General features: G+C 35.8%; 1 protein-coding gene across 1 annotated transcript; it reads left to right on the plus strand.

The window, feature by feature from the left end:
* The first annotated feature begins 1,250 nt into the window (after positions 1-1,250).
* On the plus strand, positions 1,251-1,790 carry LOC142178107 (secreted RxLR effector protein 78-like). Its single transcript, XM_075247437.1, has one exon. The coding sequence runs from the start codon at positions 1,251-1,253 to the stop codon at positions 1,788-1,790; it is 540 nt and encodes a 179-aa protein (XP_075103538.1).
* The last annotated feature ends 13,687 nt before the right edge of the window (positions 1,791-15,477 follow it).

Below are 15,477 nucleotides of genomic sequence, written 5' to 3' on the forward strand. Positions count from 1 at the left end.
ATTAGAGCTATGGGATAATCTGTATTACCTTGCTTCTGATATGGAACTACCTTGGGTTGTTAGAGGGGATTTTAATGTGATTCTTAATAAAGAAGAGAAGATAGGAGGACTACCGGTATACCCACCAGAGTATGAAGATTTTGCTTTCTGTGTCAATTCCTATGGATTGTTTGACACTGGATATACAGGCAGTCCCTTTACATGGTGGAATGGCAGATCCAATGAAGCATGCATATTCAAGAGATTAGACAGAATTTTTGTCAATCAACATTTCAATTCACATTTCCCGAGTATTGAAGTTGAACACCTCAGAAGGACTGGTCTAACCATGCACATTTGTTAATGAATTATGGGGAAGATACTGCTCACTTTGTTAAACCTTTTAGGTTTCTCAATTTTTGGACTACACATGACTCTTTCAATGAAGTGGTAAAGCAGAACTGGATTGCAGACTTTGTGGGTAACCCTTTTCTCATGTTCAAACAAACATTGAAGAGACTGAAAACTGCCCTATCACATTGGAGTAAAATTACCTTTGGAGATATATTCAAACAACTGGCAATTAGAGAAGATATTATCAGGATTAAGGAGATGCTTTTTGAAGAAGAACCAACAAAGGAAAATAGAATTGTCTTACAGCAGGCACAAGCTGAACTAAAGAGGTATCTTAGCATTGAAGAGCAGTATTAGAAACAAAAGGCAAGCATGAAGTGGTTTGCTGAAGGAGATAGAAACACCACATTCTTGCACAATCATGTTAATGGGAAGAGACAAAAACTGCAACTAAAAAGGATTCAGAATGCTGATGGTGATTGGCTTGAAAATCAAGAATGTATTACTAATGCTGCAGTTGCATTCTTTCAGGAGCAATTCACAGAAGAAGGACAGATCACCAGGTCTGCATTACTAAACAATATACCTACTATGATCTCTACTGCTCAAAACATGGAGCTCTGTAGATTTCCAACAATAGATGAAGTCAAGAATGCAGTATCTGCAATGAGTGGGGATAGTGCAAGTGGCCCGGATAGCTTTACTGGTCTATTTTACTAACATTGCTGGGACACAGTGGGAGGAGACATCACATGCTATAGGAGTTCTACACCAGAGCACCATTGCCAAAGTCCATAACACATACAAATCTGGTGCTACTCCCTAAGGTTCAACAAGTACAAGCATTCTCATACCTAAGACCTATAAGTCTTAGCAATTTTATCAACAAAGTAATTTCAAGGGTGTTGCATGACAGAATGGAGAAGATACTACCATCACTAATTTCTCCCAACCAGTCTGGCTTTGTGAAAGGAAGGAGCATATTTGAAAACGTTTTACTCACTCAAGAGATAGTCACTGATATAAGACTAAAAGGCAAGCTAGCTAATGTGGTTATCAAGCTTGATATGGGAAAGGCATATGATAGGGTATCTTGGAGTTACTTACTTCATGTGCTAGGGAAAATGGGATTTGCTGAATACTTCATCAACATGGTCTGGAACTTATTGTCTAACAATTGGTATTCGATCCTAATCAATGGTCAGGCTTCAGGATTTTTTAAGTCCAACAGAGGGGTCAAGCAAAGTGATCCTTTGTCCCCATCACTATTTATTCTGTCAGCAGAGGTACTACTAAGATCACTGAATAAGTTATTTGAAGACAAGAAGTTTATAGGATTTGGAATGCCTAAGTGGACAAATCCTCTGAACCACTTGGCTTATGCTGATGATACAATAATATTTGCATCAACTGATCCATATTCCTTAGGGAAAGTTGTTGAGCATCTGGCCAGCTGATTAACAAGTCCAGGGGTTCTTACTACATACATGATAAAGTGGCAAGGAATCTAGTGGAATCAGTTGGTTGTGTCGCAGGTTTTAAAAAAGGTACCTTCCCTTTTAATTACCTTGGGTGTCAGATTTTCTACACAAATAGAAGGAAGTCTTACTACACTGATCTTATAAAGAAAGTAAAGGCAAAACTACACTCTTGGAAAGGCAAATTATTATTTTTTTGGAGGAAAAACAACTCTCATAACTAATGTGCTTCAGAGTTTAACTACTCACATTCTATCAGTTATGGACCCTCCTAAGAATGTCCTTAAGCATCTGCATAAGACTTTTGCCATATTCTTTTGGAGCACTAAGGAAGAAGGCAGAAGCAGACACTGGAGCAAGTGGATGAATATGTGTCTACCTAAGGAGGAAGGAGGAATAAGGTTAAAATCACTATTTGATATTTCCAAATCATTATTTACAAAACTGTGGTGGAGATTCAGGAGCAACAAATCATTGTGGCCCAATTTCATATGGAACAAATATTGTGAGAAAGAGATGCATGTTGCGGTACAGTTCAGAGGAGGATCCCATGTGTGGAGGAAAATGTTAGAAGAAAGAGAAGAGGTCAAACATGAAATTCTGTGGGAGTTAAATAGTGGCTCCACACAATGTTTGGCATGAGAATTGGACTGGCATTGGAGCATTATATCATGTTCTTCCTCAAGAATTCAACATAAATGAAGAAATACATGAAGTGGCAGAATTGAGGAACGGTAATACCTGGGATGATCAACTTCTGGATCAAATTTTTCCAGAAGACATCTCTGAACACATCAGGCAGGATGTGCCCTTTGATTAGATTAATGACAATTGGGATACACCTAAAAGGATTCCAACTACCTCAAGCAAGTATTCAGTTAACAGTGCATGGAGGATTGTGAGACATAGAGCATCAACTAATCCAGAATTCTTTAATTTGTGGACAAAAGGCTTACCTTTCAAAATTTCCTTCTTCCTATGGAGATTGTGGAAAAGGAAGATCCCTACTGATGATCTGTGGAAAAGAAATGGATATATCATTATTTCTAAATGCTGGTGTTGCTTACCACCACAGGAAGAATGCTTTCAATATCTCTTCCTGAAGAATGAGATAACAGACAGAGTGTGGAACAACTTCATTCAACCAGCTGGAATAATAATAAGCATGGTGCAAGTTCATCAGGTTATCAGAGCATGGTGGAATGAACCCTGCTGCCCAAAACTAAAGCCATTGTACCAAGTATCACCTGCCATTATAATATGGGAACTTTGGAAGAGGAAAAACAAAATGAAGGATGAGGGAGCTGTCTCTGCCAACAGGGTGATACATAAAGTAAACAAGACTTTGTATCTTCTAGCAACGGTCAGGTATCTTTGACTGACAAACATTCCAGCATTGTGGCCGAATATGATCAAATATTTTGAGAACTACAAACCTTATGTAGTTAGCAGAAGAGCCATATAGCAGCTACCCTATGCAGGGTGGTTCAAATGCAACTCTGATGGGGCATCTAAAGGAAACCAAGGACCTAGTTCATATGGCTACTGTGTATGAGACAGTTCTAGGGATTTGTTACATGCAAAGGCAGCAGACATAGGAGAGACAACCAATATAGTTGCAGAAGCAAAAGGAATTCTATATGGCCTGTTATACTGTGTTGATAAGCAGTTGCATCCACTAATCATGGAAACTGACTATTTGGTGATGAAAACGATCATTGAAGGGGAATAGGAGTGCCCATGGGCTATAAGTGCAGATGTCAAAAAGATAAAAGAGAACAAGAACAACTACAATGTCCTGTTTCAGCATGTGTTCAGAGAAGGAAATATTGTTGCTGAATTTTTAGCTAACTTGCTTTATTCTTTTGTAGGTGATATCATATTTCACTTGTTTAAAAGCCTACCAACAGCAGCAAAGACACTCCTTAATATGGACAAATCACAAATCCCTAACATTAGGGTAAGGATTGCAAAAAGGAAAGCACCAGACTAATTTATCCATTCAGTGAACATTACCCTGATCCTAAATGTATATTGCACTCTACTACTGGAGGATCAAGACACTCTCTGAGCTTTTACATATTGCTACCAGGCACTTCATTATTGGTTATAGTTGATTGCTTAGTGGCAACTGTCTTTTCACAAACACAAAATAATGTGGTTGAGCTACTGCTGCTTCCTTGCTACTGGGATCACATCCCCCTGCTTCCTTGCTACTGGGATCACATCCCCCTCATGACCTTCAACATAACAAACAAGATACTCTTATACACCTTGACTTTTGTTGTTGTGGCTAGGGAGGTATGGCATGGTTGTGTGCTTTCTTATTACTTCCCAGAGTTATTAGCATGGCATCATGCTCATTCTGGGGTGGTCTGAAGTCATACAACAACAATATACCAACCAGACAACATCCACAGCCCTCATACCTCATTCACAAATAAAGATTCATCAATGCTCCCAGAATATGCAATATGCAGTTAGCATCTCTGTGTATTTATATATTACTTCACATTGAAGGCTTATCAAACGTGTACTGCAAGGTCCTCAGTAACTGGACTCTTTCTATGGTTAGTTCGTCAGTAAATGGACAGATACTGTCCAGATATTCCTTGAGGAATACGCCAAGTATCTTATCGTTTGGTAAAGATGATTGTGCACAAACACATAGCAATGTGTCACGACCCAAATTCTCTCTCCATGAATCGTCGTGATGGCACCTAGTCTCTACAATTAGGTGAGACTAAAACTTGCGGAAATGAAATGAAAAACATAAAAATTTAACAACTAACGGTAACAGATATTTTAATAAGCAATTGAGATGCCGTTTGGCATATACAATAATCAACTCTCGAAATATACATGACACTCCCAAGACCCGGAACATCGTAAGTCACAAGCTTCTATGAAGTTCTAACTGTTCTATACATCGGTGTCTATAGAAATACTCCTGAGGTACCGCCTCGTAGTCTCAAAGTAAATGTGCAGGGGGATCTCCCGGGATACCGTCCCCTAGTCCCAAAAGTAAATATGCAGGGAGGGATCTCCTGGGATATCGTCTCGTAGTCCCAAAGTAAATACACATCGCAATCAATTACAAACAATAAGTACAACAAGAGAATCTACAGTCTAGACTAAGTACAAGTCGGGAAAGAAGCAGGAATTCAATAGGCATGCTGCAAAGAGTTCAATTAAGCAAATAAGGCACGTAGACATGTTATCCTAAACTAACAGGGTAACTACGCGTGCTAGTATATCCAATTAAGGTGGAAACAGGGAATTTCTTAGTAAAAATCAGGTTTTTCAACAAATAGCCCGTGTATGCACTCGTCACCTCGCGTACACGGCGCTCACATAGTAAAATCAGTACCAAATCCTAAGGGGATTTCCCCCACACAAGGTTAGGTAAGCCACTTATCTCGAACCAAGCTAAATCAGTCGGTAGCAATGCTCTTCCCAAAAATATCAGGCTCCGAATGGCCCAAATCTAGCCAAATTCAATTACATACCATAAATATAGCTATAAGAAACTAATCTAGTCAATGAAATCTAAGCTAAAGCGAGAAATTAGGAAATCGCCCCAAAAAGCCTCCATGGGCTCACGTCTTGGAATCGGGTAAAAGTCACAAAATATGAACACCCATTCACTCACGAGTCCAACCATATACAAATTACTCAAATACGACCACGAATCCCCTTTCAAAACTCGAAATCTTAGTTGAAGAACTTCTCCCAATTTTGTTTCCCAAATTTCAACCCCAAAATCCGAAATTAAAGATGCAATTAATGATAGATTAGTGGGATATAACCAAAATAGAGTGTAGAATCATTACCCAATTGATGTCACTGAAAATCCCCCAAACGCTCGTCCAAATCCGAGCTCCCAAACTCAAGTTTTGATAAAATAGGCCAAACCCTCATTTTTGAAATGTTTAATATTGCCCAGTGATTCCTTAATCGCGATCGCGGAAATAGCCTCGCGATCGCAAAGTACAACTTCGCTGCACCAGAATTTAACCCTACGCGAACATGAAAAACTCAACACGAACGTGATTCATTGGCTCTCATACTTACACGATCGCGAACAACCCCACGCATTCGCGAAGAACAACACTTGAATTCCACTCCAGCTTTACTTCCTCTTCGCGAACGCGGCCTAGCCCACGCATACGCGATGCACAGCCTGACCAACCTACGCGATCGCATCCCCATATTTACAAATGCGAAGAACAACTTCAGGTGGCATCTCAGATGCCTTGAGCGATCGCGAGACATCTCTCGCGAACGCGATGAAGAAAAGTCTGCAACAAAACACCAAAAAATCTGCTATCTTCCACAAGTCCAAAATGATCCGTTAATCATCCTAAATCAACCAGAGGCCCTCGGGACCTCAAACAAACATACTAACCAATACTAAAATACCATACGAACTTAGTCGAGCCCTCAAACCATATCAAACAACGCTAAAATCACGAATTGCCCTCCAATTCAAACTTAAAGTACTTGAAACTTCCAAATCCGACAACCGATGCCGAAACAAACTAAACCGCGTCTGATTAACCCCAAATTTTTCACATAGGTCATATTCAACCCTACGGACCTATTCCAACTTCCGGAATTGGAATCCAACCCCGGTATCAAATTTTCACTACCGGTCGAAATGTCCAAAACTTTGACTTTTTCCATTTCAAGCCTAACTGAGCTACAGACCTCCAAAATACTATCTGGGCATGCCCCTAAGTCCAAAATCACTTAATGGAGCTAACGGAACCGGCGAAACTCCATTCCAGAGTTGTCTTCACATATTTCCAATTACGGTCCAAATCCTAAGACTTAAGCCTCCATTTAGGAACTAAGTATCCCAAAACACTCCAAAAACCAAAACTTTACCTCCCGGCAAGTCATAATTAGCAAAAAAGGATACGGGGAAAACAATTAATAGGGGATCGGTACTCAACTAAGAGAAAAAAATAGGGCTAAGTGTAAAACTTGTGGCAAAGAGTTAGTTTTTCAATATGTTGGAAGTCAGGGGGGACGGGAAGTTTGACTAGACACATATTGCTACACCCTCAAGACAAAGCTAGATATTTTCGTATGAAAGCTTTGGCTGAGGGGACAAGTGCACCTAGTCAGGCTGACCTTAGTACCGGGTCAAATCAATTTCAACCAAAAATTAACACTATTACCGGTGATATTTTATATTATGATTCAAAAAAAGATCGGGAAGAATTGGCAAAAATGGTTACTGTTATGTGCTTACCCTATAGTTTTCCTTCTAACCCCCACTTTGTGCATTATATTAGAAAAGTTTATAATCCTACTTATAATGCTACTAGTAACACAAATGTTGTAGCCTTGCTTACCACTACACTAAGTCCTGTATTTAGTAACATTTTTCATGTTAGATGTATTTGTCATATTTACCATTTAATTGTGGGTGATGGTATGCGAATTTTAAATGTTGAAATTGAAAAGGTTAAAATGGCTCTTAATTGGCTTTTTTATTCAAACCGTAGAAGTAGACTTAGAGAATATTTTAAAAGATGCAATGAATTTGGCGTAAGAGAAAAAAAGGTTCCTAAACCTTGTCCAACTAGATGGAATTACATGTATGAAAGTTTAGTTGTTGCATATGAATATAGAAACCCCATAAACTCAACGTTTAATTCTCATGTAAGTGATGATGATGAGCACCTTACAAATGCGGATTGGGCTAATGTTAAAATGCTTGTAGATTTTTTAGAAAAATTTTATATTGCTACAAATGAATTTTCTGGGCAATATTATCCTACTATTTCTAACTGTTTAGTTTATATTGCAGAACTTGCAAATTTGTTTGATCATTTTTCAGAGGGTGGGGAAATTTATCAACTTGCTATTGATTCCATGAGAAAAAAGTTTAAAAAATATTTTTTCCCTATTCCCCCTATTTATGGTATTGATGCATTGTTAAATCCTACTATGAAATTAGGAGGTCCTCAATTTTGGTATGAAACTGTTTATAATGGTTTAGCACTTGAAGATGAGGAGTTGTCTAAACTTCCGAACGCAATAGCCTCAATTAAAATAAATGTTCAAACTATTTATAATGCTTATCAAGTTGCATTAAATCATGCTAGACCAAATGTTCCAACTCCTTCTTCTTCTAGTTCTCAATCATCTAAAAGAACTGCGGGAGTAAGAGCACTTAGTGCTTGGGCAGGGTTCAGGGGTTCTCAAGGTTCTAGTACTAGTGATTTTTCACAACTAAATAAGCTTGAAGTTTATTTGTCACAAGGAATTGAGAAAGTGAATCCCGACGGCTCCTTTAATATTTTGGAATGGTGGAAGGACAAAGAAAAATACTTTCCGATTCTTTCAAGGATGGCCCGAGATATTTTTTTTATTCAAGCTTCAACAGTGGCATCAGAGAGCGCTTTCAGTCAAGCAAGACTTCAAGTCGGTGATTATAGAGCGTCTATGAGGGAGAGCTTGGAAAAATCAGTACTTTTCAGAGTTTGGATCCGTTCGGAAAGAAGAAATTTTGGACTTGCTGAATCACAACCAGAGGTAGACGAAGCTTACAAAGAAATGCTAGCTGAACTTGCGGAGGATGATGCTTCGCCTGGAAGCGGTGATGACCAAGCTTCATTTCCGCCACCACCAATGGAAATTTCTCCGGACTTTGAAGGATTTATGAAATTTGTAAGAGATACCATGTAAATTAATATGTAACTTGTATTTTGGCACATCTTGATTAGTTTTTTTTTCTTCTCAATGGTGGTATTAACACCTTGTTGTGCTCATTCCATAGGAGGGAGGAAGACTAAGAAAGATATTGCCATGATTTTTAATACTATAATAAAAATATAACGCATTGATTTGAATATCTCTTTACAATATTTTTGTCTTTTTATATATCTTAAGCTATACATATAGTATAATATAGTATAGTATAGTATAGTATATAATATACTATATATACAACTTAAGATATATAAGCTATAATCGATATACATATACATATATATATAAGCTTATATTTATACTATACTATAGTCTATACTATATATACATCTCATAAGATATATAAGCTATATTCGATATACATATATATATATAAGCTTATATATATACTATACTATACTATATATACATCTTAAGATATATACATCTTAAGATATACTAAGTATACTAGATATACTAGATATATATATATAGTATAGTATAGTAGATATACATGTATATATAGTATATCTTAAGATGTATACTATCGAATATGGCTTATATACTATGTTTATATAGTATAGTATAGTATAGTATATATATACTATATATACAACTTAAGATATATAAGCTATATTCGATATAGATACTTCTGTTAAGTAAAGTGATACTTTTGCTTCCATTTATAAAGATGACAATGATGATATCAAGTCATACGAGAAAGTGTCAAAAAGAGAAATGATATTTCTCTTAGAAAACTCTGACATTCAGAGAAAAGAAGAACCATGGAAGATATTCCAAAGATATTTGATAAATGGGTTATACTATCCGGGTGAGTCATACAAAACCCGTTCCTACTATGAAACAATATTGACCAGTACTGGCAGTGCAGATTTTCAGTCATACGAGAAAGTGTCAAAAAGAGAAATGATATTTCTCTTAGAAAACTCTGACATTCAGAGAAAAGAAGAACCATAGAAGATATTCCAAAGATATTTGATAAATGGGTTATACTATCTGGGTGAGTCATACAAAACCCGTTCCTACTATGAAACAATATTGACCAGTACTGGCAGTGCAGATTTTTAGCACTTTTTCTGGGTATAGCACACACGAAAACGTTTATAACTTCTCGAAGATTATAATTAAACAGATTATATCTGTTGAAGACTGGGGTATATCCACAATGAAAGAAAGACAGATAAGCCTTAGCAAAAATAAAATGAATTTTACCTATTGGGATTATATCCAAGCTTTTGATAAAGTGTTATACTACAATAATGATAGACACAAACATACTTGGTTTATAAAAGTATGTGCAAAGATATTTACAGCAACTGTTCCTAATTGGTTTCTAAACTGGTGGTCATACCACGGTCCAACAATAAAAATTTTACCAGATCCATTTCTCATGTTATACAAAGAATGGATAAAAATTTCTCCTTTTATAAACAATTTATATCACGCAGATCATATCTGCTATCCAGAAAAAATTAACCAAATTTATTTCTTTCTGGAATTTTCTATTCCTTGGATACACAAGTGGAATCCAGAAGTCGGATTCACTGAAGAACAAGTCCCATGCTTATACAGGACTTTTTACAATAATTTTTGGGATAAGCTAATGAAGAAGGATCCCAAAACAAAAACCTTATATGGTCAAGAACTCTTGGATTCAATCGAGATGACAATCCAAGAATATTCTAGCAAACCTCAGAAAGAGGTAATTGATGACAGTTCAGTAAGGCATATTGCCAGAAGGATCTCCTTTCAAGAAGGAGATAAAGCAGAGATGATTAATAAATACTTGGAAGAGGTCAAAAGAAATTTACTTCATTCCATCAATCAATATGAAAAATCAGATACGTCAATGCAGAGTGAAACAAGCAACGATGATATAGCTGAAGATTCTCAGCCCATTGAAGCAGAAAGAATATTATCTGAAGAAGACTTAAATGAAATAGAAGAATTCATCCGCAAAATGAAAGAAGCGGAAAAGAGACCAGCACGGTGAAACAGCTGGACCCCACAAAACAGTGAAGCCGCCGGACCCACAGCAACAGTAAAGCCGCCGGACCCCACTCAAACAGTAAATACACTGTTTCAACAGTAAATACACTGTTTTAACAGTAGATACACTGTTTCAACAGTAGAAACACTGTAACTGGGACCCACGGGACCCACTTTTTACTGTTCATAGATTCCTTTTCTTTTTCTATTTATAGAATTCATTCGTTCATTCTTCAGAGGCAGAACTGGAGACTCCCTCTCTCTAGAACTCTCTCTCTCTAGAACTCTCTCTCTCTCTCTCTCTCTCTCTCTAAGTGTAAGTAAAGAGTTAGTTTGAAGTTTGTAGATTGTAATAGAAGATCAAGTAAATAAAAGTTTTTCAGTTCTTCATCTTCAGGGCCTTGCTTCTTGGCCACAAGGTACATATTTCTGTCTTTTCTTAGTTAGCTTTTCTTCTAGTCTCTCCTCTCTGGCCGTGACGATGTCCGGCTAAGAGACATCATATCTATGTTGAATATCTAACTTCTCTCCTATATACACCATGAAAGCGACGGCATCTATTAAAATATAAATGAGTTTTATATATAGAGTTTTGACTTGGTGTCAAGATGGTTGGTACAGTCTGATATAACACTGCTCTTATTGGCTTTGCCTTAGTGGCTTCGTCTAGCCAGCCGTGAACCTCAGCCCGATAAAGGAGTTAAAAGGGCATCTTCTTTCACGGTTAGAACTGCTAGACACATGGGCTCAATAAAAGTATGTATTATATTATGACAGACCCCTTGCTTGAGTAAAGGTTTTTAACCTTCCATACAGTCATTAAACTATATATAAAATTCAAGTATATTTCAATTCTTATATCCTTAGTGATTGTGCGGATTACCGCCAGTCTTTAAATATAAGGGTACTGAATTAGCTAGATTAAGAATTCTCAACTATGTTAAAATAGAAATCTTTAACTGGTGGAAACCTTCCAGGCATATAAAAGCCAGATGTGAGGTGTGAAACAAGTCCAATTCCCGGTCATAATTATAACCATGCGTTTTCACATTTAATGTTAATGCATCAAGTATATTAACATCAGATAAAGATAATTGCAAATTGGGTTGAGTATTAAAATATACTGGGCCATAGGCGACAGTAGATTCAATAGAACCCATTAGAGACTGTCTAAAATTTAAATTTCTGGCATCTCTGAGAGCAGCCAAAAATATCTCTGGTAACCCTTTAAGGATTAAAGGCTTAAAAACAATTTGAACCATACCAATATGCAAATAATTATACTGGTGTTTATAAACATCTACATCATGCTTGTTTAACAAACGTATAGTCTGTTCAGACGAATTTAAAGCTAAAGATTGCTCAGTTGTTTTAACAAGTTTTTTAGAAGAGAGTTTATCAAACCATCCATAATCATAGATTGTTCTAATAGGGACTTTAGGAATAGTCCATTTGTTTAACAAATCAAGGTTTTGAGGTATATCTACCTCTTCCAATCTAGTATTTTTCATACTAGTTTCTCCTAAATCCATATTTCAGAAATATATCTATGTCGAATATTTCATATCTATCTTATATATACCATGAAAGTACCTAGGCGTGATGGAACTACCAGAAAATAAGCTTGAACATTGGAAAGCTAAGTTTATAGATGGCCTTCCTTCTTTATTTGCTGAAAGAGTTAGGAAAATTTTAAGAGGTAGTTATGGTGAAATTCCATACAGAGACTATACCTATGGTAAGTTGATAGGAATTTGCACACAGGAAGGGTTAAACCTGTGCAATGAATTAAGATTGTCCAGACAGCTTAAAATGGATAAGCTTAAGGAAAGAAACCAATTAGGAGACTTTTGCACCCAGTTTGGTTTACCCGAGACTTCAACTCATAGGAAGAAGAAACATAAGTATCATAGATACCCCAACCAAGACAGTCCTTATAGGAGGAAGAGATCTAGATATAGATCCAAAGAAGAACGAGAAGCTAAGAAAGCCCATCGTAAGGCTACTAGATTTACCAAAAATAGGTCTAAGAGAGACCTAGCTGACATTAAGTGTTATAAGTGTGGTAAATTTGGCCATATAGCTCCGAATTGTAAGCTTCAAAAGCTGAAAACCTTAGGACTAGACGATGAGTTACGTGATAAGGTTTATGGTTTGTTATACACTTCTGGATCAGAATCGAATTATTATTCTGAGTCAGAATCCGAAGCTGAAATAGATTTACTTGATTTATCTGATAGTGATAAAAATATTGATAATACTTGTACAACTTGCAAAGGTGATACATGTGCTTGTGATGATGAATTTTATAAATTACAATCACAATTTGAAAATTTAAATATGAAAACTATTACATCTGATAATGTAATAGAACTTTTAAAAGAAGTTACTGATGAAAAACTTCGTGAAAAAATTATTAATTTGGCTGCTAGTTCAAGTTCTAATTCAAGTTCTAAATTTGCAAAACCTTTTGAAAAAGAATTTGAATATTCTCCGCCTTATTCTTTACTGGAGGTTAATAACTGTCTTTTAAATAAAAATGCAACTCCTGCAAGAAATTCTTCTTTTGATGATTTAAAAATTGAAGTTGAAAACTTGAAACGAGAGATTAAATCTCTTAAACAAAATTAAATGATTTGTGATCATAGGATTACTCAGATTGAGAAAATCAATTCTCCAGCTAAGAAATCTAATGATAAAAATAAAGGTATTTTTGAAAATAATATTGAAGAAAAACCTATTAGTTTTAATCATAAACATGATATGTTTATAGGAATGATGCAAATTATTACTGCTCACAAATGGTATATTAAATGTACTATTCTCATTGATAATAATTTTTCTATCACAAACATTGCCATGATTGATAGTGGAGCAGATGTCAGCTGCATTCAAGAAGGTTTAATACCTACGAAATATTTTCAAAAAACTACTCATATGGTTAGATCTGCATCCGGACATACTTTAGATATAAAGTATAAATTGCCTAATACGGGTATTTGTCAGAATAAAGTTTGTATTCCTCACTTCTTTTTCTTGATTAAAAATCAGTTATACCCTCCAATTATACTTGAAACACCATTTATTAACGCTATTTATCCTTTTACCAGCATTGACTCGAAAGGTTTTACTGCTACTTATAAGGATAAAGAGATTAGTTATACTTTTGTTACGGATCCAGTAACTAGAGATATTAATGCTTTAATTGATATGAAGCAAAAACATGTTGATTCTTTACAATTAGAATTGTTTAGTATGAATATATTTGATACTTTAAATTCTACTAAAGTACAGGAAAAAATCAAATTGATTTCCGAGCAGATTGCTATTGATATTTGTGCTGAGCATCCTAGTGCTCTTTGGAATCGAAAAAAGCATATTGTCACTCTTCCATATGAAGATAATTTCTCTGAGAATGATATTCCTACTAAATCTAGACCTTGTCAGATGAACGCAGAATTAGTAGAATTTTGCAAAAAAGAGATTGATAGTTTGCTATCAAAGGGTCTGATAAAACCCTCAAAATCTCCTTGGTCATGTACAGCCTTTTATGTTAATAACGCAGCTGAAAAGGAACGCGGTGTTCCTAGATTAGTCATAAATTATAAGCCCTTGAATAAATATTTAAAGTGGGTTAGGTATCCTATTCCTAATAAAAGAGATTTATTGTCTAGATTATATGATGCCAATATATTTTTAAAATTTGATTTAAAATTTGGATATTGGCAGATTCAAATATTTAAAGAGCATACTTATAGGACTGCTTTTAATGTTCCATTTGGGCAATATGAATGGAATGTTATGCCTTTTGGTTTGAAAAATGCCCCTTCAGAATTCCAAAAAATTATGAATGATATTTTCAACCCCTATCTAGACTTCGTCATTGTCTATATCGATGACATTTTGATATTTTCCAAAACACTTGAAATGCATATTAAGCATTTAGATATTTTCAAAAGAATTGTTATACAAAATGGTTTGGTAATCTCAAAACAAAAAATGAGTTTATTCCAAACTAACATTCGATTCTTAGGACATTATATTTGTCAGGGAAATATTACTCCTATTCAAAGATCGATTGATTTTGCTTCAAAATTTCCCGATGTTATTACTGATAGAACTCAGTTACAAAGATTTTTGGGAAGTTTAAATTATATTTCGCCATTTTATAAAGATCTATCACGTGATTTAGCCCCCTTATATGATAGGCTAAAAAAGAATTATAAAAATTCTTGGACTGATAGTCACACTATTTTGGTCAAAAATATTAAGCAACGTGTTAAATCTTTACCTTGCTTAACCCTTGCTAATCCTGCATGGCAAAAGATTATAGAAACTGATGCGTCTAATATTGGTTACGGAGCGATTTTGAAACAGATAAATCCCAATGATAAACATGAATATCTGATTAGATTCTACTCTGGTAAATGGTCTGAAGCCCAGAGAAAATACGCTACCGTGGCACATGAAATGTTAACCATAGTAAAATGTGTTTTAAAATTTCAAGACGACTTATACAATCAAAAGTTTTTGATAAAAACTGACGCACAATCTATTAAATATATGTTTAACAAAGATTTTAAATATGATGCCTCGAAAATGATATTTGCAAGGTGGCAGGCTCAATTAGCCCCTTTTGATTTTGAAATACAATATAAAAAGGGAATTGATAATTCTCTGCCAGATTTCTTATCCCGTGAATATTTACAGGATGGAACCCCCTGGGGTAGGGGAAGAGGTAGAGGTTGGGGAAGATCATCCCCACAGTCCAGAGGAAGGTCATCACTTTCGGGATCGTCATACGGATCCTCATCAAACTCCCCAGTTATACAAATGGGAAGAAGGAGTTTAGTCAATGAGAGGATATCTCTCAGAGAAGAAGCATCAATCGGACCATCCGTCCATCTGGAAGATATTCCAGAAGATAGTCCATTATACGCACATTTGCAAG

The sequence above is a fragment of the Nicotiana tabacum genome, chromosome 24 (genome assembly GCF_000715075.1).
Source record: "Nicotiana tabacum cultivar K326 chromosome 24, ASM71507v2, whole genome shotgun sequence".
Lineage (NCBI taxonomy): Eukaryota > Viridiplantae > Streptophyta > Magnoliopsida > Solanales > Solanaceae > Nicotiana > Nicotiana tabacum.